The 26,110-nt window shown below is 55.8% G+C and overlaps 1 protein-coding gene and 1 long non-coding RNA gene across 7 annotated transcripts in view; both read right to left on the reverse strand.

Moving 5' to 3' along the window:
* The window catches only part of GRK3 (G protein-coupled receptor kinase 3), an 85,182-nt gene extending 64,696 nt beyond the window's left edge, over positions 1-20,486 (reverse strand). For 2 of the 6 annotated variants that reach the window (XM_060192590.1, XM_060192592.1), the window contains exon 1: positions 20,276-20,485. In XM_060192590.1, the coding sequence (XP_060048573.1) occupies positions 20,276-20,388 (113 nt within the window). In that variant the 5' untranslated portion in view covers positions 20,389-20,485. Of the gene's footprint in view, positions 1-20,275 lie in introns of all 6 variants that reach the window. The other 4 variants (XM_060192589.1, XM_060192591.1, XM_060192594.1 and 1 more) reach the window with 4 other exon arrangements.
* On the reverse strand, positions 10,661-12,544 carry LOC132538981 (uncharacterized). Its single transcript, XR_009550304.1, has 2 exons — positions 12,437-12,544; positions 10,661-11,122 (listed from the first exon to the last, which is right to left on the reverse strand). It is a non-coding gene; the product is annotated as an uncharacterized LOC132538981 (long non-coding RNA).
* Positions 20,487-26,110: the final 5,624 nt, after the last annotated feature.

Raw genomic sequence — 26,110 nt, forward strand, 5'->3', positions numbered from 1 at the left:
CCTCCTTCCTTCCCTCCTTCCTGTTCCTTGGGCCACCAATTCTACACAGATCCTCCCCGAGCTGGCTTTGGCCATGCGACCATTTTCAACATAACGACAAACAAGGCAACTGTCGTTGGAATCCAGCCTTGTCTCTGCCGCCGATGCTGTGTCTCTGTGAAGATCCAAATGTCATTCCTTCTTGCACATTTCTTGAATGGCAACCAACATTCATAGAGAGAGAGAGAAAGAAGAAAAAAAAAAAAAAGGAAAGGCAGACTTTTTCTCAGATGACTAAGCAGTCAGACCGAGACTCAATGCTCCCAAAAGGAAATGGCTTCTTCTCCACTAAATATTTTCCACGAACTATTCACTAGACACCCAAAATAGCTCCATCGGCCAGTCACTATAAATCCCTACCACTGGATCTGAAGCCGCCAAACTCCAACAGACAGACTCTGAAGAAGAAAGTCCATCAAAGCACCCTGCGGAGTCCAGTGCCGGTCCTCTCCGCGTCCCTGGACCCACTGGGTCTGTGGCCCCTGCAGGTCACCTGCACAGCTCGGAAAGCGGTGCCCGCAGAGGCCCAGGGGCCATGGGAGGGTGAGTTCCCGCCTGCTTTCTCCGCCGGAGTTTTGACAATCGATGTGGTGTCTTCAGCGCCTTCTCCGTGAAGAAGTAGCGCCCGACGCTGGAGGCGACCTCTGCATACTGCTGCCACCATCGAGCACAGATGACAGTGGCGAGGGTGCGGCCATCAGAGCCACAAGCCCCCCGTAAGGAAAGCCATCCCCCCGGCCAGCCTCGTCGAGCCCTTCTCCTCGGAGTGTCTGAGTGAGCGACGGGCTGGGCGCTCATCCTCGTGGAGTGAGAGCTAGGAGGGCGGCCTTAGTGGCATGGGGGCTGCCCGGCAGGGCCCGATGGCCCCCTTGCCCTTGGCCTTGCCCAGTGCTCACACCCTGCAGCACCTTCTAGGACCCTGTCCTGGTCTATCATGGCCCCTGTCTCTTCCGAAGGTGGCCACCCCGGGTCCCTCACTATCCAGTCACCCCAAACACCCGAGAAGCCTCCGGCCACCCTCCAAGGGGTCACACGCGGCGGTCCCCCGACTCTCACAGAGGTGCGTGTCCACAGCCTGTCATGTGACGTGGCCCTCGCGCTTCCTGCCACGTGATGTCTGCGTGTCTGTCCATCCATCCACCCATCCCCCCATCCCTCCATCCATGCCCACGTTCTCTGGGAGGAAGAGACAATTCGCCCATCTGTTCATTGCCTTGTTCACTGACTCACACGCTTTCTGATAGCCAGGCTCCCTGTGTCCCACCCGCCGAACTCTGCCCTGTGGGAGCCCAGGACCAGAATGGGGGCAGAGTGGACACACGGGGCACGCAGGGCACAGGTGTGTTTCGGCAGGACGGTGGTGGCACTGCTGAGCCCGGCAGAGCTACAGACTCACGGGCACCGTGGCCAGGCTCCCTCGCCCCCTAGGCCCACAGCCCGGACCTGCCACTGCCTCACTCTGCAGACGGTGGCCAGCAGGGGCCACCAGACACATGGACACGCCAGAGCAGGAGCCGGGGCCCATCCGCTGGCAGAGCACACCAGCCTGGGGTCCTCTGCGGCCCCCTCCCCGCCTGCTCTCTGCCCCAAGGAGCACCATGCCTCTTTCACTCACACACACACACACACACACACACACACACACACACACACACTCTGTTCCTATCCTCAGTATGCTCTCACAGGTTCCGGCGTTCCTCTTTCAATTAGGATTTCGTTTCCTGGCTCTGAAGAGCGAGAGACCAGGAGACCAGAGCACCACTTGGCACGAGCAGAGTCGGCGATCGAACCCAGCACTCCCGTCATGCACGTCCTGAGACCAGCGGCTCCTTCTTGTTTTTTCTATTTTTTTTTTATTGTCACCAACGCGAATCTAACACCCCTTTCTTTAAATTTTCTTTTCTTCTTTCTATTTTATTTGATAGGACAGAGAGAAATTAAGAGGGAACAGGGAGACAGAGAGGTGGAGAGACAGAAAGACATCTGCAGACCTGCTCCCCTTCCCGTAAAGCATTCCCCCTTGCAGGTGGGGGGCTGAGGGTAGAACTCAGGTCCTGAGAGCCGGGCGGTAGCGCAGTAGGGCTTGAAGTGGCTTGAAGCTCAAGGGCTGGAGTAAGAATCCCGGTTCGAGTCCCCGGCTCCCCACCTACAGAGGAGTCGCTTCACAGGCGGTGAAGCAGGTCTGCAGGTGTCTGTCTTTCTCTCCTCCTCTCTGTCTTCCCCTTCTCTCTCCATTTCTCTCTGTCCTATCCAACAATGACAACATCAATAACAACAACAATAAAAAAACGAGGGCAACAAAAGGGAAAATAAATAAATATAAAAAACATAAAAAATAAAAATAAAGTTTTTTTAAAAAAAAGAACTGGGGTCCTTGCCTATGGCTAGGTGCAAGCTTAATTGGGCATGCCACTGCCTGACCCCTGTGAGCTCCCTTGGAAGACTCAATGACTCTATCATGCGGCACCACTGGATGTCATATACATTTGTCAGCGCCAGCCCTCAAGGCTTATTTTTGTCCAGTTGCCAGGATAGCCTGAGGGTGCTTCTTCCCGAGCACGTGCTCTCTGGGTTGGAGAGAACTCGACTGGAGCCAACCTAGGCTGCTGCGTGGGAGAGGGATCAGGAACTCGTGCCAGGCTAGCGTCGCAGGAGAGAGACTCTGGGACTCGCAGAGCCGGAAGGCCATCCAGTGTGTGTTTAATCAGAAAAGAAGATTCTTTTATACATCCCAAGAAGGAAGTGGTAGGGTGTGACTAAGAGAGGGGGCTAAGCGAAAAGAGAGTGCTAACCAGTGGGGATTAAACCAGTGCCCTGCAGGCAGGGCGGGTCTCAGGTAAAACTGATTATGTAAATAGACCACAGTGTTAAGTGATGGAGCAGCGGGGAGCTGGCGTACTTCCCAGCTGGCGTACATCTCCCCCTTTCTTTTTATCTAATGGCCATAGCATCAGGAATGCAGGGCATTTTGTGAGGCAGGGAGACTCATAGGAGGAGGCACACCTTTGGGATTCTACTGTCTCTCCTTGCTCAACCTCTCGGTAGAGAGAGAGAGACGAACAGGATTGACACACCCCTCAGGCTCAAGCCCTGCCAAGCTCAACCACATCCTCACAATTTCCCAACATCTCCCTCTTACTTAATGGCCATATATAAATGGGTCCATGTCTGTAAAAGGCTTCATCTCTGTCAGGGGAATAGCAGTGTAGGGGTGAACAGAAACCTGCTGGGAAGAAACCAGAATGATAGAGTGTAGGTGTCTTCAAAAAAAGAACTGACACAAGAAAGGGAGGGATAATTAAGAGTAGCAAGGGACAGAGTGAGCCTGAAGAGAGGCCTGCCTGATGGGTGGAGGAGTGGGGGTCTGATAGGCCGAGGGCGAGAGATCTACGCTTCTCTTCTAGAAGGAGGGCGACAGGCCGGGAGCTGTGGAAGTCTCCCTCCTTGGGCCCGGGACAGCCCTGGATTTCTGGGTGAGTGAGGAGATGCCACCTGCCAGCCCTGGGCTTCCCTCTCTCCCTCCTCCAGTGAGACTTCTCCCTCCATTCCTACTGATTAATCAGTGAGATCTGGCGGGGAGTGACACAGGAGGAAGACACTCACTTTAAAGTCACTGTTTTGAAATGTTTTGACGGTGGTGACTGAGCGGTTTAAAACAGAAAGCTGTCAGAGCTTTGAGTTCAGAGAGGGAGCCTCCTCAGACGTGGGACTTCTTCCTCCCCTGCCTAATGTGAACGTTTGGTGCCTGGTACTGCTGAGAGGCGCAGCTCCTCCCCTCCTTCCCTTACCCCCTCCTCTCCCCTCTTTCCCCTCCCCCTCCTCCCTCTCCCTCCCCCCTCTCCCTTTGCCCTCCCCCTCCTTCCCCTCCCCCTTCTCCTCTCCCTCCTCCCTCTCTCTCTCTCCTCCCCTCCCCTTCCCCTCTCCCTTCCCCTCCCCTCTCCTTTCCCTCCCCCTTCTCTCCCTCCTTCCTCTCCCCTTTCATTTCCCCCTCTTCCCTCCCTTCCCCCCCAAGGAGTGTGGAAGTTACTTGGAAGAGCCTGCTGGAGAAGCCCTCATTTTTCCTTCCAAAATCCCCCCATCTTTCCCTAAATGACGTCCTACGCTGGCCATCTTGACCTAGATCAGCATTTTCAGGTAAGGACTGCACAAATGGCAATGCTTCTAGTTGCAGCCTTCCCTCGCCCGTCCCTTTGCTGTGATTCTCCCATACAAGGAGTTCTCCCTCGGTGGGATGCACCAAAGTCAAAGACTCCAGGGTTGGGTGGGGGGGCTCAGGTCCTGGAACACGATGGCAGCGGAGGACTAGTGAGGGTTGTGCTGTTATGTGGAAAAAAGGGAAACGTCACGCCTGTACAAACTGTAGTATTTAATGTCAATTGTTACCGTTAACCCAATAAAGAAATTTAAAAAAAAAATTCTCCCAGGATGTGAGGGCACCTGGGCTGCGACATCTGTCACCCCGTTGGTCGTGCTGGTCACCAGGGCAAGTGTCCCCTTCCTCCCTCACCACTCCCTGTGTGTCCATCCCAAAGCATGCGCTCGATGGAGGAGGGGGAGGGGAGGGGGAGGGGAAGAGGAAGAAGGAGGAGAAGGAGAAGGAAGAGAAGGAGGAGAAGGAGAAAAAGGAGGAGGAGGAGGAGGAGAAGGGGAAGAGGAAGAAGGAGAAGAGGATGAGGAGGAGAAGGGGAAGGAGGAGGAAGAGAAGGATGAGGAGGAGGAGAAGAGAAGGAGAAGGAGGAGAAGGAGGAGAAGGAGAAGGAGAAGGAGAAGGTGGAGGAGGAGGAGAAGGAGGAGGAGAAGGAGGAGGAGAAGGAGGAGGAGGAGGAGAAGGAGGAGGAGAAGGAGGAGGAGGAGGAGGAGAAGGAGAAGGAGGAGAAGGAGGAGGAGGAGGAGGAGGAGAAGGACGAGAAGGAGGAGAAGGTGGAGGAGGAGAAGGAGGAGGAGAAGGAGGAGGAGAAGGAGGAGGAGGAGGAGGAGAAGGAGGAGAAGGAGGAGGAGGAGAAGGAGGAGGAGGAGGAGGAGAAGGAGGAGAAGGAGGAGAAGGAGGAGGAGAAGGAGGAGGAGAAGGAGGAGGAGGAGGAGAAGGAGGAGGAGGAGAAGGAGAAAAAGGAGGAGGAGGAGAAGGAGAAGAAGAAGGAGAAGGGGAAGAGGAAGAAGGAGAAGAGGATGAGAAGGAGAAGGGGAAGGAGGAGGAAGAGAAGGATGAGGAGGAGGAGAAGGAGAAGGAGGAGGAGAAGGAGGAGAAGGAGGAGAAGAGAAGGAGAAGGAGGAAAAGGAGAAGGAGGAGGAGGAGAAGGAGGAGGAGGAGGAGAAGGAGGAGGAGGAGAAGGAGGAGGAGGAGGAGGAGGAGAGGCGGAGGAGGAGGAGAGGATGAGGACGCTCCCCAAATAGAGACGGCCGCGTCTTCGGTGGAGCTATGTTCCCCAGCTAGAACCTCCAGACACAACCTCCCATAACAGTGAGGGACAAGGCAGAGGAGGCCAGACAGAGAGACGCTCGATGCTGACTTGCCGGTGTTGCTCCCTGGCCCTGGGCTGGCTCTGAGGTATCTTTTTTTTTTTTTTTTTTTTTTTATTTATTTAAATTTTTAATTTAAGAAAGGATTAGTGAACAAAAGCATAAGGTAGGAGGGGTACAACTCCACACAATTCCCACCACCCAATCCCCATAACCCACCCTCTCCCATGCTAGCCTTCCCATTCTCTAGCCCTCTGGGAGCGGCTCTGAGGTATCTTATCATCCATCCCCCACTCCAGTCTCAGCTCAGATTCTCAGAGTAGAGAATCTGGACCAAATGCCAGCGAAACCCAGCTAACAGCCGAAGCAGCCTCCTGGGTGAAGTCTGCCATCCCTACACTGCTCCCCTCACGCCTCCACCCAGGATGCGAACGCACGGCGCCCACAGGCTTATTCTGAGGTGTCCACCCCACAGAGGACCAGCCCCACACGGGCGGCAGAGGTGAATGGAGACAGACTCCCGGCCACAGAGCTCGCCCTGCGCCCTGCGTGAGGGTCAGCACTGCTCCCGCGGCCACGGCCCGGCCCGTGGGTGTCAGCAGGAAAAGCCGGCGGAGCAGGCCAGTCCTGGGGCCGGGCGCTGGGGCACCTGGTAGAGTGCACACCTGCTAAGAGACCCCCACCCCCCCCAGGCACGGGGCTTGTCGTGGCTGTCAGGGGCGCCGTCACTGACCCCAGAGTCCCCTGCTGCCCTACTCGGACCCTGGCACTTGTGGAAGCCACCCGCCCCTCCCCTCCCCGCCTGGCCCGGCTCTGGCCCTCTGGCCCACAGAGAGAAGGGGTCACAGGTTGGAGAACCAACAGAGGCAGATCCGACTACCCTGACGCTGACAGCAGGATTCCCTGCACAGCTCCTTTCCCGGGCAGGGCAGCAGCTTAAGAGAGCACACACAGGGGCCGGGCACACGTCACCATGCACAAGGACCTGGGCACACGTCACCATGCACAAGCCCCCAGATGCCCACCTGCAGAGGAGAAGCTTCATGAGTGGTGGAGAGTGCTGCCAGCATCCCTCTCCTCTCCTTCCTCGCTCTCCCCCCCCTCGCCCTCTCACTTTCTCTCTCTCTCTCTCTCTCTCTCTCTCACCCTCTCACTTTCTCTCTCTCTTCCTCTCCCTCTCCCTCTCCCTCTCCCTCTCCTTCTCACTTACTCTCCCTATCACTGGCGTTAGCCCTCTATAGAGAAAAATAGAAATAAAGGCAGCTGCTGGGAAATGGGACAGAGGCATGCAGACACCAGGCTGCAGTGGTAAGTGTGATGGCAAGGAGAAGAGGGGAAGACAAGGAAAGACAAAAGGAAAGGGGAGGACAGACACAAAGGAGGGGGCACGACAGATGCAGATGAAAATAAAACAAAACAAAGTAAAACTGATTAAAGATGGTTGGGGCCTTATTGTTTGGTTTTTATTTTATTCTGTTTTGTCACCAGGGTCATCACTGGGCTCAGTGCTGGTACTAAGAATCCACACTCCCAGGGGCCATTTTGTCCTTTCTTTTCTTTTTTTTTTTTTGACAGGACTGAGAGAAATTGAGGGATGGGGGAAATAGAGAGAGAGAGAGGGAGAGGCAGAGGCAGAGGCAGAGGGAGAGGGAGAGGGAGAGGCAGAGGCAGAGGGAGAGGGAGAGGGAGAGGGAGAGGCAGAGGCAGAGGCAGAGGGAGAGGGAGAGGGAGAGGGAGAGGGAGAGGGAGAGGGAGAGGGAGAGGGAGAGGAGAGAGAGAGGGAGAGGCAGAGGCAGAGGGAGAGGGAGAGGGAGAGGGAGAGGGAGAGGGAGAGGGAGAGGGAGAGGGAGAGGGAGAGGAGAGAGAGAGGGAGAGGCAGAGGCAGAGGGAGAGGGAGAGGGAGAGGGAGAGGGAGAGGGAGAGGAGAGAGAGAGGGAGAGGCAGAGGCAGAGGGAGAGGGAGAGGGAGAGGGAGAGGGAGAGGGAGAGGGAGAGGGAGAGGGAGAGGGAGAGGGAGAGGGAGAGGCAGAGGCAGAGGCAGAGGCAGAGGGAGAGGGAGAGGGAGAGGGAGAGGGAGAGGCAGAGGCAGAGGCAGAGGGAGAGGGAGAGGCAGAGGGAGAGGGAGAGGCAGAGGGAGAGGCAGAGGGAGAGGGAGAGGCAGAGGGAGAGGCAGAGGGAGAGGGAGAGGCAGAGGCAGAGGCAGAGGGAGAGGCAGAGGGAGGGGAGAGGGAGAGGCAGAGGGAGAGGCAGAGGGAGAGGGAGAGGGAGAGGGAGAGGGAGAGGCAGAGGCAGAGGGAGGGGAGAGGGAGAGAGACCTGCAGCAGAGCTGCTTCACTGCTCCTGAAGCTTCACCCCTGCAGGTGGGGAGCAGGGCTCGAATCCGGGTCCTTATACATGGTAATGTGTGTGCTCAACCAGGTGCGCCACTGCCCAGTCTCTTACTTTTAGTCCATTTTGAACTTAAACTCTAGTCAAAAGCAGTAAAGAGGGAGTCGGGCGGTGGCGCAGCGGGTTAAGCGCAGGTGGCGCAAAGCGCAGGGACCGGCGTAAGGATCCCGGTTCGAGCCCCCGGCTCCCCACCTGCAGGGGAGTCGCTTCCCAGGCGGTGAAGCAGGTCTGCAGGTGTCTGTCTTTCTCTCCCCCTCTCTGTCTGCCCCTCCTCTCTCCATTTCTCTCTGTCCTATCTAACAACGACATCAATAACAACAACAATTGCAAAAGGGAAAATAAATAAAATTAAAAATAAATAAATAAAATAAATAAAAAGCAGTAAAGATACAGAAAATTTAGAGAGGGGGAAAAGCCCCACTAAAGATATACCCAGAGCTCCTTTGGCAGAGAAGACAGTGAACAGCATCAGGCTGGCTCAAGACCACAGCACCCAGACGTGTGCCATCCAGGAAGCTTCAGCACTGAAAACGGGGAAAGGGGCTTTTTGTCTTCATAGCTAATGGGGCCTGTGGCTTCTGGAAATGAGAAGCAAAAGCCACCCATAAAATCCTCCAATTTGTTTTGTTGGTTTTTTTTTTTCAGCGTCTTCAGAGCTTGCTTTCCCCCTGAAATATCTTAGCCCACAATTACGGGAAAGTCACGCCGTGCCGAGCCCTGACTTAGCACTCAGCCAAAGGCAGCGGCTGCCCTCACACCGCCACAGCCCAGCTTCTGACTAATGGAACCATTACACCCCTGTCAGACAGCTAAAATGAATTTTAAGTCACTCGAGGAACCAAAAACATTTCTCCCTGGTGGTCCAGGAAGTGGCACAATGATAAAGCTTTGGATTCTCAAGCATGAGGTCCCGAGTTCGATCCCCGGCAGCACACGTGCCAGAGTGATGTCTGGTTCTTTCTCTTTCCTCCAATCTTTCTCATAAATAAATAAAATCTTTAAAAAATAAGAAAATAAATAAGACACTTCTCCCATAATGGGGGCTTCCTGGGAGCCCATCGTACACGTGAACTAGGACTCATGCCTAGTCGTGCCACCAGCGACCTCACAGGCATCTCCTGAGTCTCCAGACCTTCACGTTCTTCTCTGACCATGTTGTAACCATCTGGCCAAGCGGCAGATACAGACAGGCCAGGGGGACCAGCCTCGGCGGGCTGGGGGCGGCCATGGGCCACCTGCACACATGTCTCGTGAGAGGGTCAAAGTGGCTCTGCACGGCCTCGTGGGTAACAGGAGGGTGGCTCCCTGCCACCACGGGACTCCCAAGGGCGCTCCTCAAAGATGGCCCAGCTGGATGCACCGACATGAAGTACCTGCCCATGGCTGGGCCTAGCCTGGACGGCCCCCACGCCCACTCTGAGGCGGTGGCGGCGGGGTGCATGGGCTCTCGGCTGTGAATACCCAGTCGGCGGCTGCCTGGGGGCCACTCGGCGCGCTGAAGCCGGCCGCTCGTAGAGGACGAGTCCAGCTTCATCTCCTTGAGGTGCAGACCTACCTCTAAAGGATGAGTCAGGTCTCCTACGCATTCAGTGCTCCGCACTCAGGGGCAGCAGGCCCGTGAACACCGGTGTACTGGAGCCAAAGCCTCCCATGTTCAAATGGATGGACGGATGGACGGACGGACGGATGGACGGATGGATGGAGGAAGTGAGGAAGGGAGGGAGAGATGGGTAAAAGAGTGGGTAGATGAGAGAATAATAGGTAAATGGATAGGTGAGTGGATGGATGGATGGATGGATGGATGGATGGATGGATGGATGGATGGAAACATAAGTGGATAGATGGATGGATGGATGGATGGATGGATGGATGGATGGATGGATGGATGGATGGATGGATGGAAACATAAGTGGATAGATGGGAGGATGGATGGGTGGATGGATGGATGGATGGATGGATGAATGGATGGAAACATAAGTGGATGGATGGATGGATGGATGGATGGATGGATGGATGGATGGATGGATGGGTGTGTGGATGGATGGGTGGAAACATAAGTGGATGGGTAGATGGATGGATGATAGATGAATAATGGATGGATAATGAATAGATAGTGAATGGGAGGAGTTCATCTGTTCATTCACTCACCCATCTCTATCTATCCATCCATCCATCCACTTATCTATTATGCACTCATCCATTCCTCCTCACACACTCATCAGTCACTCACCTGTTCATTCACCCATCCATCCATCCACCCACTCATCCATTCCTCCTCACACACTCATCAATCACTCACCTGTTCATTCACCCATCCATCCATCCATCCATCCACCCATCTACCCATTCACTCATCCACCCATCTCCCTCTCACTTCCTCCATCCATCCATCATCCATCCATTTGAACATGGGAGACACTGGCCTCAGCTCACCTGTGTTCCCAGGCCTGCTGCCCTTCAGTGTGGAGCACTGAGGGAGAGAGAGAGAGAACCAAGCCAGGCACCATGTTCACTTGTTCTAGACACAGAACTACAAGAAGATGTTAGAGAGAGGAGGAGGTTTCGGAGGGATCTGGAAAGTCACCTATGAAAGTATCCTGGGGTCAAACCCACCTCCCCCTGGGCCCCGTCCCTAGGCATGTCCTCACAGGCACAGGGCGCCAGGCTCTCCACTTGGGAGTTGGGAGGAAGCTCACGCTTTTTATCGCCCCTTTACTCTGAAGTCGCCTCTGTTTGAAATCAATGTTCTACTCTGCACAGATCTGCGGACAGGAAAATGCTCACAAGAGACGGAGATCTTTACTGAGACGTTTTCTGATCAGAAGTGAATAGCTGCTGTACTGTACAGACGGGAACTGAGTGCAGTGAAGTCGAGAGGTGGGAGGTCTGTGGAGAGCCGACAGTGTGGCCCTGGTCTCATTCCCGAGTTCCTATAATCCAGACATTTCTCTCTTATTGTGGCATGCTGGGCAGGCAGGAGGGCGGAGGCCCAGGCAGTGGCACAGCGTCAGGGCTCCAGACTTGCACATTCTAGTCCAGGCACCACGTGTGCCAGAGTGGCTTGGACCTCTCTGAGGAAGCACGTCCTTCCAGCTCATGAAGTAAGTGGGTCTTTGAGAGGGCTCCCACGGCACACCAGGGGTGTGGAGGGCACAGGAAGATGAGGAGCCAGCAGTGCCAGCCGGCCTTCGGGGTCACCAGGGAGGAGAGGCTGGCAGGGCTGCTGTCCCCGAGAGACCCTGCGAGGAGCCAAAGGCAGCGAGCAAGAGTCCAGGTCCCAGGCCGGGACAATGCTGACAGTCCCAGATCAGACACAGACAGACGCTCCAAAGGGTTTTCACTGTAAGACGCACAGAGAAAGACTTGGGGGCTCTAACTTGGGGGTCGATGGGAAGAACAGGAAGGGAGGAAGGGGAGAAGGGGGGTTGTAGTGGTAGCAGGCCCCATCAGCACACAAAGGACTCAGCAAGGAAACAGCAAAAGTTGCCAATGGACCAAGCTAATTGTTTCCACTTCCTGGCTTCCGGGGTGGCGGCCAATGGGGTGTCGTGGACACTGAATGCACAACAGTCACTGCAGAAGGCAGAGGATTCCGAGGCCAAGGGGATTCTCTTTATTGTAAACAATGCCGGAAAGAAAAGAGAAAAAAACGGTAGCACAGCGGGTTAAGTGCAGGTGACACAAAGCACAAGGACCGGCGTAAGGACCCCGGTTCGAGCCCCCGGCTCCCCACCTGCAGGGGAGTCGCTTCACAGGCGGTGAAGCAGGTCTGCAGGTGTCTGTCTTTCTCTCCCCTCTCTGTCTTCCCCTCCTCTTTCCACTTCTCTCTGTCCTATCCAACAATGACAACATCAAGAACAACAATAATAAATAACTACAACAATAAAACAAGGGCAACAAAAGGGAAAATAAATAAATAATAAAAAAAGAAGAAGGAGAAGAAGAAAAAGAAGAAGGAGGAGAAGGAGAAGGAGAAGGAGGAGGAGAAGGAGAAGAAGAAGAAGAAGAAGAAGAAGAAGAAGAAGAAGAAGAAGAAGAAGAAGAAGAAGAAAGAAAGAAAGAAAAGAGAAAAAATTGTTTTGGGGGTCGGACGGTAGCGCAGCAGGTTAAGTGCATGTGGCACAAAGCACAAGGATCGGCGTCAGGATCCCGGTTCGAGCCCCCGGCTCCCCACCTGCAGGGGAGTCGCTTCACAAGCGGTGAAGCAGGTCTGCAGGTGTCTGTCTTTCTCTCCCCCTCTCTGTCTTTCCCTCCTCTCTCCATTTCTCTCTGTCCTATCCAACAACAATGACATCAATAACAACAATAATAACCACAACAATGAAAAAACACAAGGGCAATAAAAAAGGGGGGAAATAGCCTCCAGCAGCAGTGGGTTCATGGTGCACGCACTGAGCCCCAGCAATAACCCTGGAGAAAAAAAAAAAAGTTGTTTTGCCCTTTAACCCTTCTTCCCCAGAAATAGAAATGCAGGGGGTGGACCGGGTGGTAGTACACCGGGTTAAGCGCAGGGACCGGCATAAGGATCCCAGTTCGAGCCCCCTGGTCCCTACCTGCAGGGGGGTCGCTTCATAAGCACTGAAGCAGGTCTGCAGGTGTCTTTCTCTCCTCCTCTCTGTCCTATCCAACAACGATAACAGCAATAACAACAGCAACAACAATGGGAAAAAACCGGCCTCCAGGAGCAGTGGATTCGTAGTGCAGGCACCGAGCCCCAACAATAACCCTGGAGGCAAAAAAAAAAAAAAAAAAATGCAGGGAGTGAGAACTGAATATACACCATAGGTAGAGAGGAAGAGAGGAACCCTGCTTGGGGGCTGGGAGGTGGGGTGGTTATGCAAAAGCGCTTCTCCCGTTAAACACAGGCAGCGTGTGACCCTCCAGCTCCTCCTGGGAAATCAGGAGCTGGCTGCTGCCTGCTTAGTCATAATTACGCCATCCGGAGGGACCGCTGTTCTCTGCCCGTCTCTGAGGACGAGCCCAGCTGTTCGCACCAGAATCAGAAGCATCGAGTTCTGTCCACTCCGTGCAAAATGAGAGTCGGGGGAGACAGTACGGTGGTTCTGCAAAAAAGACTCTCCTGCCTGAGGCTCCGAGGCCCTGGGTTCAATCCCAGCACCATCAGCTAGAGATGAACAGGGCTCTGGTGTCGGAGTTTCAGTGGGCTGACACGGAAGCTGAGGAGAAGCTGGGTGTGAGAGTGTCACCAGGCACCTGCTCCTTCTGGGATGGGGAACTGGCAGGACACTCAGAGGAGGGTGCATTGTGGGTACAGATGCACTGGTCAGACAGACAGACACAGTGGTCAGATAGACACACATTGGTCAGACAAACACACTGGTCAGACAGACACAGTGGTCAGACAGACAGACACACTGATCAGACAGACAGACACACTGGTCAGACAGACACACTGGTCAAACAGACACACTGGTCAGACAGACAGATATACTGGCCAGACAGACAGACACACTGGTCAAACAGACAGATGCATTGGTCAGACAGACACACTGGTCAGACATACAAACACACTGGTCAGACAGACAGACACACTGGTCAGACAGACAGATATACTGGTCAGACAGACAGATACACCGGTCAAACAGACAGACATACTGATCAAACAGACAGACACACTGGTCAAACAGACAGACATACTGGTCAAACAGACAGACACACTGGTCAAACAGACAGACATACTGGTCAGATAGACAGATGCACTGGTCAGACAGACACACTGGTCAGACAGACAGATATACTGGTCAGACAGACAGACACACTGGTCAAACAGACAGACACACTGGTCAAACAGACAGACATACTGGTCAGATAGACAGATGCACTGGTCAAACAGACAGACACACTGGTCAGACAGACAGACACACTGGTCAGACAGACAGACATACTGGTCAGACAGACAGATGCACTGGTCAGACAGACAGACACACTGGTCAAACAGACAGACATACTGGTCAGACAGACAGATGCATTGGTCAGACAGACACACTGGTCAGACATACAAACACACTGGTCAGACAGACAGACACACTGGTCAGACAGACAGATATACTGGTCAGACAGACAGATACACTGGTCAAACAGACAGACATACTGGTCAAACAGACAGACATACTGGTCAGACAGACAGATGCATTGGTCAGACAGACACACTGGTCAGACATACAAACACACTGGTCAGACAGACAGACACACTGGTCAGACAGACAGATATACTGGTCAGACAGACAGACACACCGGTCAAACAGACAGACATGCTGGTCAAACAGACAGACACACTGGTCAAACAGACAGACACACTGGTCAAACAGACAGACATACTGGTCAAACAGACAGACACACTGGTCAAACAGACAGACATACTGGTCAGATAGACAGATGCACTGGTCAGACAGACACACTGGTCAGACAGACAGATATACTGGTCAGACAGACAGACACACTGGTCAAACAGACAGACATACTGGTCAGATAGACAGATGCACTGGTCAGACAGACACACTGGTCAGACAGACACACTAGTCAGACAGACAGACACACTGGTCAAACAGACAGACACACTGGTCAGACAGACAGACACACTGGTCAGACAGACAGACATACTGGTCAGACAGACAGATGCACTGGTCAGACAGACAGACACACTGGTCAGGCAAGTGGCCCGGCCTCCCGCAAATTTATTTAAATGCATTTATCACATTATCACTTCCTGGGGAACCAGCTTCTCTTTCCCTTCCCAGGGGCCTCTGTCCCCAAACAGCCAACGCGCCTGGGGGAGAACTACGTCTTCGTCTTCCTCCTTCAGGCCCAGCTGCTTGGCCCAGTGGCCCCCACCCTTCCCCCACACGCCACTCACGCGGTGGGAGCAAGAGGCTGCCTCTAGGAAGGCCCAGCACACAGAGCCCGCTCACACAGCTGAGCCTCAGGGAGACGCAGCAGGCTGCCGCCTCCAGGCAGCCCGCCGTACTCAGCCTGGGCAGACTCTAGGTCCCAAATCACTCGCAGCAGACATCTTTATCTAGGAAACTGACAGCACTCTGGCCCTGTGTCTTCACACCGCAAAAGCCCTGGCACAGGGTAACAACACTGCCTGAGACCGGGTGGGGCAGGTGGCAGTCTGTGGCACTCTCGTGGGGCGAGGTCACAGGTTCTGGGCCCAGAAAACGGCTCTGCTCCTGAGTCGAGGCTGCCCCTGGTCCCCACGGTGACTCTGGGGTCCACGGCTGGACTGGGGGCTGGGGTGGGGGGCACAGAGAGTGGGTGGAGTCAGAACCGCGCTGAGCAGACCCCACGCCCAGGAGAGCAGAGGCCGGGGGGCGACGGTTCGGGCCGATGATCAATTGGGAGTTTCATAAACAAGGCAACTGGGACACAGGACGGTGGCTGGGGCGCCCTTCCCGGGAATTGACAGGCAGCCGTGAAGACACTTGGCAGACGTGAAGTGTCCCCCGCGTAGGACACGGTGAGGGCAGCCCGCAACTGCACTGGAGCATCTTCCGGGGCTTAGCTCGGCCTCCCGCACCCTCTCCACCCCGCGGGCCTGGGACCCTGGTCTACGGCGTGGGGCCCAACCCTGGGTGCTGGGTCCCATGTCAGACAGACTCAGACAGATGCTGCGGCCGGGGGGAGAGAAAGACTCTTTAAAATGTTGCTTCCGGGGGTGGGGGGGGTCGAGCGGTGGCGCAGCGGGTTAAGCACATGTGGCGCAAAGCGCAGGGACCTGCGTAAGGATCCCGGTTCGAGCCCCCGGCTCCCCACCTGCAGGGGAGTCGCTTCACAGGCGGTGAAGCAGGTCTGCAGGTGTCTGTCTTTCTCTCCGCCTCTCTGTCTTCCCCTCCTCTCTCCGTTTCTCTCTGTCCTATCCAACAACGAACAACATCAACGATGGCAGTAATAATAACCACAACGAGGCTACAACAAGGGCAACAAAAAGGGGGAAGAAATGGCCTCCCTTCATGGTGCAGGCACTGAGCCCAGCAATAACCCTGGAGGGAAAAAAAATGTTGCTTCCGGCCCCCGAGTGCTACGCTCTGCAGATGGTGAAGGCCTGGGGAGGTTTGAGCACCCTGCTAAGCACAGATAGTACTGAGCACCAGGACTCATACGAGGATCCGGGTTCGAGCCCCCGGCTCCCCAGCTGCAGGGGGGGACACTTCACAAGCAGTGGAACAGGTCTGCAGGTGTCTCTGTTTCTCTCTCCCTCTCTCTCTCTCCCCCCTTCCTCTCTCCATTTCTCTGTTCTATCTAATAAAATGGAAAGAAAAAAAAAGTGGCCTCCAGGAGCAGTGGATTCGTAGTGCTGGCACCGAGCCCCAGGAATAATCCTGGAGGCAAACCAAAGAACACCCACTCCCTCCCCACAGCAGCTGAGGGGCGCCCAGGGGAAGATGGAGTCGGTGTCACTCTCCTCTCTGGACTCTGCGCGATTCCCAGCGGCCTGAGTTGCACTGGGATCCCCTGCAGACCCAGGCGGGGAGCCACACTCACGCACACCCACCCACCCTGTCGCTGTCTGTCCCGCAGAGGGAGCCCCGCTGTCCTGGTCTGCTCCTCCCCAGAGCTGCCATTAGCGGCCCCGTTAGCTCAACAAATGTCCCAGCAAACTGAAGCAGCCACCTCACTGCGACCAATAGTTCAGCTTTCGCAGGACGTAGGCTCAGGGCTCGTTGACTGAATAGCGCTTGTCAGCAGGACAAAATGGCCACCTCCCGCTTTCTTCCAGAAGCAAAGTCTCGCCGGGGGCAGAAGGTCCCATCTCCTCAGAGTCTCCCCGGACAGACAGGCAGGCGGGAGCCGGTGCCTCCTTCAAATCACCGAGGTCTTGGGGCCAGGCAGTGGCGCACCTGGTTAGACACACACACACACACACACACACACACACACACTACAGTGCTCAAGGGCCCAAGTTCCAGCCCCTGGCCCCCACCTGCAGGGGGAAAGCTTCATGAGTGGTGAAGCAGGGCTGCGGGTGTCTCTCTGTCCCTCTCCCTCTCTGTCTCCCTCTCTCCTCTCAATTTCTCTCTGTCTCTAACCAATAATAAATAATAAACTATATTTCTTTAAAAATAAATAATAATAATAATAATAACTGAGGTCTTGCTGCCTCCTGTGGCCTCTTCTGTCTGAAGCCTGTGCCTAGAGAAAGGAAGCAAGTGGGCGCCCACAGGGACTGATTGCAGAGCTGTGGCTGGAAAAAAAAAGAAACGTGACAAGTGACTGTCCCATGCCAACCTCTTCGCCGCTCGTGCAGATTCAAACCACGGTCGCAGCATCTTCCAGAGCCATCAAAGGCTGTGGCCACGCTGCTCGGGCTAAAATGAAGCTGGGGGGGGGGGGGATCTGGGAGGGAAACATTTGCAAACCATTTTATTATCTGATAACCTCAGAGAAACGGGATCTGAGGAGGCCCAAGGAGTGGCCGTTACTATGAAATGGCCACATTGCAAAGCTCAAAAGACAAAGCCAGGCCAGGCTTGAGATAAACAACAAGCAAATTAGATTCCCTGGTGGAGAAGGTTCCAATGGCCTCACACAAGAGTCTGGTTTTTTAAAAATAATAATAATAATAATACAAAACAGAAACAGAATAACAATTACTAAAGAGTCCTTTCCTAGAGTTACTCTCCTGTTGCTGTTTCTCAGTTCCAGAAATGCCTTGAGAAAGACCCAGACGGTCACCATTTCTGCCTGGCAAGAAGGCATTACCAGAGAATACCCCCTAAAAACAAAGGGAAGTAAATGTCCTGTGCACACAAGCATGCTCTGAAGAGGGGCTCTTGAAAAAGCAGAAGTCGCCAAAAGTTCAAAACATCAAGGGAAAAAAAGATGAAGTTCCTAATTTTAGTGATATCACAGACCGAGCCTCCACTCCTAGAAAAAAAAAAAAAAAAAAATCTATGAGTTAAAATATGCTGGTTTTACAGAGAGAAGGAAGGGAGGACGAATGGAGGCAGGAAGGAAAGGACAGAGCCTGTGAGGCCTCTCGCAGAGAGCTGTATGCATTTCCCTGTAGGCAAATCCTAGTTTCCTGGTTGCCCGAAATTTTTCAACAGTCCCGTCTGGGACTCTGGGACAGGAGTGTCACTTTACACCACCTGCCCCACAAAGATCTGCCTGCCGGTCACTGGCTGGCCCTGCTGCTCACCAGACCCACCCTGCACACACCCTGCATTTACACACGTGTGTGCATGCACACGCACACGCACACGCACACGCACGCAGGAGCTGAAACGGGCCAGAAAGCTAAGAATAGCCAGCAAGCACATCTCCACTGACACAGTTGGGCTTTTCACGGCAAATGACTCCAAGACAGGATATATTTGATATCCAGGACCGGGGGCTCTTGAGTGGACTTAGTAGAAACTAACGGTCACTTAGCAACAGGAAGCTGTGTTTTGTTTTTTTTGTTTTGTTTTGTTTGTTTTTCTTGGTTTTTTTTTTCCACCCCACTTCTGTCAAGGTAGCATCTCAGCCACCTGGGGGTGAATGAGCACTGAAGGGCCAGTGTCCCCATGCCGAGCAGAGATGGGGCTCAGAGGCTTGAAAGGATGGCTGGGCAAAACCACCCGGGGTTCGAGTCCACCCTAGGGAGGCTGCCTCTTTTGATTAGCTCTACAGGTGACGACGATGATATTAATCAGGAAAGAACTGAGGGTGGAGGGAGGGCACAGTCCCGACACTGTGACACAAGACCTGGAACTCACCTCCCCTCCCAGAGCCGTGCCAACACATCACCCAGCCCAGCCGGGTCTCGGACCACTCCGCCAGAGATGCCCCCCCCACACACACACACACAGCCCATTCGGTCCCTGCTGCCCCAGTCACCCCTTCACAAAGCGCCTTTGCAAGCCAGCGCCGGGTCGGTCTCTCAATGGGCAGGTGGCCAGTGGTGCAGGTGGACAAGACCCCAGAACCCAAAAGGCAAGGGAGAGGGTCCCGACCCGCCATGGCCATGGTGGGGAGGTTGTCTGGGGGGCCGGCGCCTGGCGGAGCTCACAGCAAGCCCTGAGGACGGCAGTGACAAAAGGTCCCAAGAAGCCCCCCAGGGTGCTGGGGGCAGGGGTGGGGGCCCTGGAAAGAAGGCCGGAGGGAAACAGGTCCTGGGCAGGAGGGGGCAGAGGAAGGGGCAGGAGGCCCCCAACACCGAGGGTCAGGGGGCCGCAGGTGTGGCGGCAGGGCTAGAGGCAGCACTGGGGGAGACCCCGGGACAGAGCAGAGCTGGGTGCGGACCCCCCTGACGCCCCCCGTGGGAGCCCGAGGACGGTTTGGGGGTCTCCAGGGGCTGGGGGGGGAGGCGCAGGGTCAGTGTGAAGTTGGGGGCGCGGGGTGGGGGGCGTTGGGGGCCACCTGGGGTTTGGAGGAGCTGGGAGCCGGGACTTGGGGGCGCGGGAGATCTGGGGGTACCAGGAGCTTTGGGGGCGTCGGGAGATTTATGGGTGCAGGGGGATTTGGGGGCGCAGGGTCAAGGGGCGGTTGGGGCTGCTGGGAAGGCTGAGAGAACCCGGGGTGGGGCGCTGGGGTTTTGGGGGCGCTGGGGGGCTTGGGGGTGCTGAGGGGCTGGGGGCGCGGGGTCAGCAGGAGGTTTGGGGATGGGGGGGCAGGAGTTTGGGAGCACAGGTCACAGGGGGTCTGGGGTTACAGGGTGGTCTGGGGGCGCAGGTCACAGGGTCAAAGGATGGTCTGGGGGCGCAGGTCACAGGGTCACAGGGTGGTCTGGGGTGCAGGTCACAGGGTCACAGGATGGTCTGGGGGCGCAGGTCACAGGATGGTCTGGGGGCGCAGGTCACAGGGTGGTCTGGGGGCACAGGTCACAGGGTGGTCTGGGGCGCAGGTCACAGGGTCACAGGGTGGTCTGGGTGCGCAGGTCACGGGGTGGTCTGGGGGTGCAGGTCACGAGGTGGTCTGGGGGCGCAGGTCACGGGGTGGTCTGGGGGCGCAGGTCACGGGGTGGTCTGGGGGCGCAGGTCACGGGGTGGTCTGGGGGCGCAGGTCACGGGGTGGTTTGGGGGCGCAGGTCACGGGGTGGTCTGGGGGCGCAGGTCACGAGGTGGTCTGGGGGTGCAGGTCACGGGGTGGTCTGGGGGCGCAGGTCACGGGGTGGTCTGGGGGCGCAGGTCACGGGGTGGTCTGGGGCGCAGGTCACAGGGTCACAGGGTGGTCTGGGGGCGCAGGTCACGGGGTGGTCTGGGGGCGCAGGTCACGGGGTGGTCTGGGGCGCAGGTCACAGGGTCACAGGGTGGTCTGGGGGTGCAGGGTCAGGGTCACAGGGTGGTCTGAGGGCCCGGGGGGCTGGGGGTCCAGGGGGTGCTCAGGGTCGCGCACGGTCGGGCGGGGGGCGCCAGCCGGGGACGGGGGGCTCGGGCCGGGGCGGGTACCTGGGCTCGGGCAGCACGATCCTCTTGCTGGCGCGGGCGGCGGGGGTGGCCTTGCTCTTCTCCATGGCCATCAGGTAGCTGACATCGGCCAGCACTGCCTCCAGGTCCGCCATGTTGCCGAGCGGCGGCTCCGGGGCGGCGGGGACAGCACGAGCTCCCGCCACCGCCGCGCCGCCGCGCCCCGGGGAGGGGGGGACCCGAGCGCGCCCGCCCCGCCGCGAGGCCCCGCCCCCCGCGCAGCCACGCCCCCCGCGCAGCCACGCCACGCCCCACAGCGCGGTCGCTCCCGCGGCCCGGCCACGCCCACAGCGCACTGACACGCCCACAGCCCGGGCACGCCACGCCCCCAACGGCCGCCACGCCCCCAGGACAGATACGCCCCGCCCAGCCGCGAGGGGTCGCGGGGGAGCCCAAGGTGCAGACCCCCTTCCTCTCCCTGCCCAGGAGCTGGGATGCCACCTCCCGCTCCCAGGGAACAGCCATCCTGTGCCCAGTAGCTCGCAAACTGGACCCCAGCCAGCAGCCTCCAGCGATGCCCACCCTCCCCAATGCCAGGGACCCACCTGTCCCTGCAGGTGAGGCGGAATCCCAGGCGGGGGGCTGGGGCGGGGCTCAAGATTGGCTCCCGGCCCTGGAGAGCACCCCCCAGCAGCAGCAGCGCCCCAAACTCAGCACACAGAGAGCTGGAAGGTGACACCCCACCCCCACCCCACCCCCACCCCACCCCCACCCCCGGCAATGAGACAGCAGCAGCGGGGGCCCCTGATCTGAGCTCTTACCCTCGGCTGCAGAGAAGACTGGAAAGCACCTACCCTGGGTGCTGGGACCCTCCACGGGGTGATTTGGAGAAGTGACACAGTGCTGCCCCAACGCCCCTGGGGAGGGGATTTTCCTGCACTGTCACCCCACAACCCAGGACCCTCAACCCCCCACCCCCACCCCCTCTGCTTCTTCCTTTTCCAGAATAGCGCTGCATTCCCTCAGAACCCCCAGGCCCTTGGCTGGAGTGGAATCAGGGACACCCAGGACGATTTCAGAAGATCTAGGCTGGGAATTCATTAATTCCCCCGCCCCCCCCCCCCCAAATCCCTGTAATTCTTCTTCCTTGGCTGCAGGGCACCGGGACATGGGCCTTTGCAAGGGTTTGCCTTCCTGTTCTAGCAACTTTCTAGGTTCACAGAGTTCAGAACCGGTGAGGGACCTGCTGTGGACATGAAAGGTCATTTCACAGCAGAAACAGCCTGATTGGGTCAGCATCACAAGAACCCTGCCCTTTAACGTGTGCTCTCTCTCCCCCTCCGTCAGCATCTGCTCCCCTGCCCTGCTGCCCTCACTATGGGCACCATAGTCTCACCAGAAATTTCACAAGACCCGAGGCACAATATTTCACAGTATTTGCAAAGTTGCCCAGAAAAGGGCAGGAGGGGTGTGAGAAGTGAGAGGGAGGGGTGTGGCAGGCACCCGGTACAGGGCAGAGTGTCCAGGGACTAAGGACACATGTTACAGGATTCAAAATGTCAAACTTTCGTCTTCCACCACAGTTTTTTTTTCGCCTGAAATACGGAACCCAGAATGTCTTACCAAGGGTTACCCCAAGAGGAGAGTGAGTTCCCTACACAGAAGAGCACGTGGGGCTAGTCTGTGATTCCTTTTCTGGGTGTTTATTTTTTTAAGATTGTTTTTTAATATTTCTTTATTTTGGATAGAGACAGAAATTGAGAGGGAAGGTACAGATAGTGCAAGAGAGAAAGAGAGAGAGAGAGAGAGAGAGAGAGAGAGAGGGCTGCAGCACTGCTTCACCTTCTGCGACACTTCCCCCCTGCAAGTGGAGACCAGGGGCTTGAACCCAGGTCCTTGCATATGGTAGCATGTGCGCTCACTGGGAACGCCACCACCCAGCTTCCTATGTGTTTTTTTTAATCGCTCCGGCTTCCCCATGTCCAGCCACCAGGACAGAGACAGATGCATATGCCCTCAGGGCTGTGAGGAGACCCCAGAAGGCCACAAGCAGGAAATGCATCTTGTGGGCCACCCAGCAGGGCCCAGCTAAGGCCCCTGCACTTCCTCCATTGAGTCCCTGCCTCGTGTTACCCCAACATTCTGGAAGCAAAGGGGAAACTGGTGTTTCACAGCCAGTGCAATGGGCACAGGAAGGCCCCTCAGCAGAAGTGGCAACTCCCTGGCGCATCTCGGGGAACCAAAACTGGCATAATTATAACTATTATTATTGTCATTTATTATTACAACTTGTGTAAGCACATTCCACTAATGTTCTAGGAGAAGGACCCGAGCGTCCATACGAAACAGGGTCCCTGGATTGAGACCTCCCTTCTCCATGAAGTCAGCTGTGGGTGCAAGCACGTTTCTCTCCGGCACTACCTCCTGGGTGACAATGAGTCCCAAACCGGGGTTCCCTGGCTCCCTCCTCCACTCTCTCACTCACGCATTCAGTTCCACCCCAATCTGACCACCCTACCCCCGCCCCCGTCAGTGCTCAGTGACATTTTGCACCCACTGCAAACAAAAGGCACAAATGATGGTGATGACAAGGTTGTCATAACTGGCCCGGGCCAGCCTGGTAATCATTGCCACGGGCAGAGAAAGCAAATAGCGACGGCTGGCAGCTCCCTGGCAGAGACCCATGTACCAGCTCCTGCTCCCCCAGAGTCTCTAAGACTGGGGGGGCCCCACTGGGGGTAGGGGAGCTGCCAGGTTCACGATGTTTTGTCAGGTTTACGACTGCTCATAATCGGGAGAGGAGGTGCTAAGATGGATAGTACTCAAACTAGTGCTCGCTCTCTCCCTGTCTCTCTCTCTCCCTCTCTCTCTCTCTCCCTCTTCCTGTCTCTCTCTCCCTCTCCCTGTCTCTTTCTCTCTCTCCCTCTCTCTCTCTCCCTCTTCCTGTCTCTCCCTCTCCCTGTCTCTTTCTCTCTCTCCCTCTCCTTGTCTCTCTCTCCCTCTCTCTGTCTCTTTCTCTCCCTCTTCCTGTCTCTCTCTCCCTCTCCCTGTCTCCCTCTCCCTGTCTCTCTCCCTCTCCCTGTCTCCCTCTCCCTGTCTCTCTCCCTCTCCCTGTCTTCCTCTCCCTGTCTCTCTCCCTCTCCCTGTCTCTCTCTCCCTCTCCCTGTCTTCCTCTCCCTGTCTCTCTCTCCCTCTCCCTGTCTCTTTCTCTCTCTCCCTCTCCCTGTCTCTCCCTCTCCCTGTCTCTTTCTCTCTCCCTGTCTCTCTCTCCCTCTCCCTGTCTCTTTCTGTCTCCCTCTCCCTGTCTCTCTCCCTCTCCCTGTCTCTCCCTCTCCCTGTCTCTTTCTCTCTCCCTGTCTCTCTCTCTCTCTCTCACCCTCAGGTTATTCTGAGAACAGCTACAAAGGGAATGATAAAACCTCACAGAAGGCTGACTGGCTTGGTTTGTTTTAGAAGCTGGACTTGGCTGGCACTTTCTACTCACAATGAGAATCACTGAGTGAAACAAGTTTAGGGTTGAGATGGGGAGGGGGCTAGTCTGGAAGCTTAATCTAGCAAAAAAAACATCAACTCAAAGACTCCACAAGAACTTTTTTTTTTCAAACTGCAAAACATTCCTGGCCTTCTTGACTATTCTCTTTTTTTAATTGTTTATTTTAATTTTATTTATTTATTATTGGATAGAGACAGAAATTGAGAGAGGAGCAAGATATAGAGAGGGAGAGAGCTAGACACCTGCAGCCCTACTTCACCACTTGTGAAGCTTCCGCCCTGCAGGTGGGGACCAGGGGCTTGAACCCGGGTCCTTGAATACTGAAGTGTGTGCGCTTAACCGGGTGCACCACCGGTTGGCCCCTGAACTAACCTCCTCCCTTGCCTCCCCCCGCCCCTGCAAGTTCTGAGCCCCTCTGGTGTATTGACCCTGCGGTGACCCCCTTTGCTGAAGTGCAGACCCCCCATCCTTAACTCCCCAGCCTCCATAAATGCCGGGCTAGCGTCATGGGAGAGAGAGACTCTGGAACTCGTGGCTGAGTGGGAACGCAATGCAATCAATGCCTTTATTGATCAGAGACAACGCTTTTCATGTCTTAGAAACCAGAAGTGGCAGGTTGGAAAAGGAAACGGCTAGGAGAGGGGGTGGAGCAAAGCAAAGAGAATGAAAGTAGCGAGCTTCCATAGCAGCTGTTGCAAAGGTTCTGACCAGCGGGATAAACCAGTGCCCTGCAGGCAGGGCGGGTCTCAGGCAAAGCAGTGATTATGTAAATAGACCACAGCATCAAGCAGTGCAGGGGACCTGGCCTAATGCCCGACATCTCCCCCTTTCTTTTTATCTAGTGGCCATAATATCAGGAACGCAGGTCGCTTTGTGACGCAGGGAGTCTGATAGGATGAGGCACACCTTTGAGGTACTACTGTCCCTCCTTGCTCAACCTCTCGGTAGAGAGAGAGAGACTGACAGGATTGGACGCACCCCTCAGGTTCAAGCCCTACCAAGCTCAACCACATCCTCACAATTTCCCGACATCTCCCTCTTTCTAAATGGCCATATTTAAATGGGTGAATGTCTGTAAAAGACTCCATTTCTGTCAGAGGAATAGCAGTGTAGGGGTGAACAGAAACCTTTATCGTGCAGGCAGTTTCAAAAGAACTGACACAAGACAGGGAGGGACATGTAGGAGAGCAGCAAGAGCCAGTGTGATGTCAGGGGGAGGCCTGGTGGTGGGCGAAAAGGGACGTTTCTTGCCTCAAAGAGCATTTCCTGCCTCTGGTGGCAGGGCCTAGCAGGCGAGGGGACGGGGGGCCTTTCCTGCCTCTGGGTTCCTGGTCTCTTCTCTCTTCTCTTTCCCCCGCGACACAACCGGACACATTATCTTCACTGCGCAGACTGGAGACTCTACCCTGTACATTCACAGCAGCCCTGTTCACAACAGCTGACATGGGCTCCACCCACATGCCCCTCGACAGGTGCCTGGAGGTGGAAGCTGCAGGACAGACACACAGCAGAATGCAGCTTCTCAGCCAGGGGAGAAAAAAAAAAAAAAATGCCTCTGATCTGTGAGACAAAGCAAATGGAACTGGAGGTGATGGTGCGAAACGATGGCCAGATGTCTTCACTTCTATGCGGGATATCAGTGAGACGCGTGAACTCACGAGGAACGAGGAACGTAATGACTGAGCCGGTTCTTGGACTCTGGAAAGGAGCAGGGAGGGGAGTGGGGCGGGGATAGGAAGACAGGTGCCTGGTGTGTCGGTGCTGGGGCTCTGGTATTAGTAGGTGTTGAGGGTCTTACACCCCCACACACACATTCAGGGGCGTCACTGGAGCAAAAAGGCTCAGTGTGCTATTCGCAGACAAGCTCCCAGGGAAAGCAGGGTGCTTCCTGATAAAGCCCGGGGCCCTCAATGGTTGCTGGGCTGCTAATGGCCCCGTAGGGCTGCAGTGGGGGTGATGGGGGCGTCTGGGGTGTTGTGGGCTGAAGGTGCCAACCCACAGTCAGGGCCAGGCAGGAGCAGGGCCTGAGGCCCAGGGGTGCTGAGACCACAGACTTTAGACTTCAGGAGCCCTGACCTCTGCACCCTAACAGGGCAGCCAAGGCACCCCAGGCACAGCCCAGCAGAAGAGGCTCCTGCTGGGTCACCTCTGAGATTGCTCAGGGAAGCATCAGGTGGAAGGTTCCAGATGAGGGGAGGGGCAGATCATGAGGAGGAAGGAGAGGAGGAGGCAGAGACAGGAGGTGATAGAGGGACTTCCCTCCCTCTTCCCGAGGACCAGCCTCTTATTTCTGGCCCAGGAGATGCCCGCTGCTGGTCAACCGTCTGTCCTGCTTCTTCTTCTTCTTTTTTGGATATTTTATTTATTTACTAGAAAGATAGAAG

This window comes from Erinaceus europaeus, chromosome 6 (assembly GCF_950295315.1).
Source record: "Erinaceus europaeus chromosome 6, mEriEur2.1, whole genome shotgun sequence".
NCBI lineage: Eukaryota > Metazoa > Chordata > Mammalia > Eulipotyphla > Erinaceidae > Erinaceus > Erinaceus europaeus.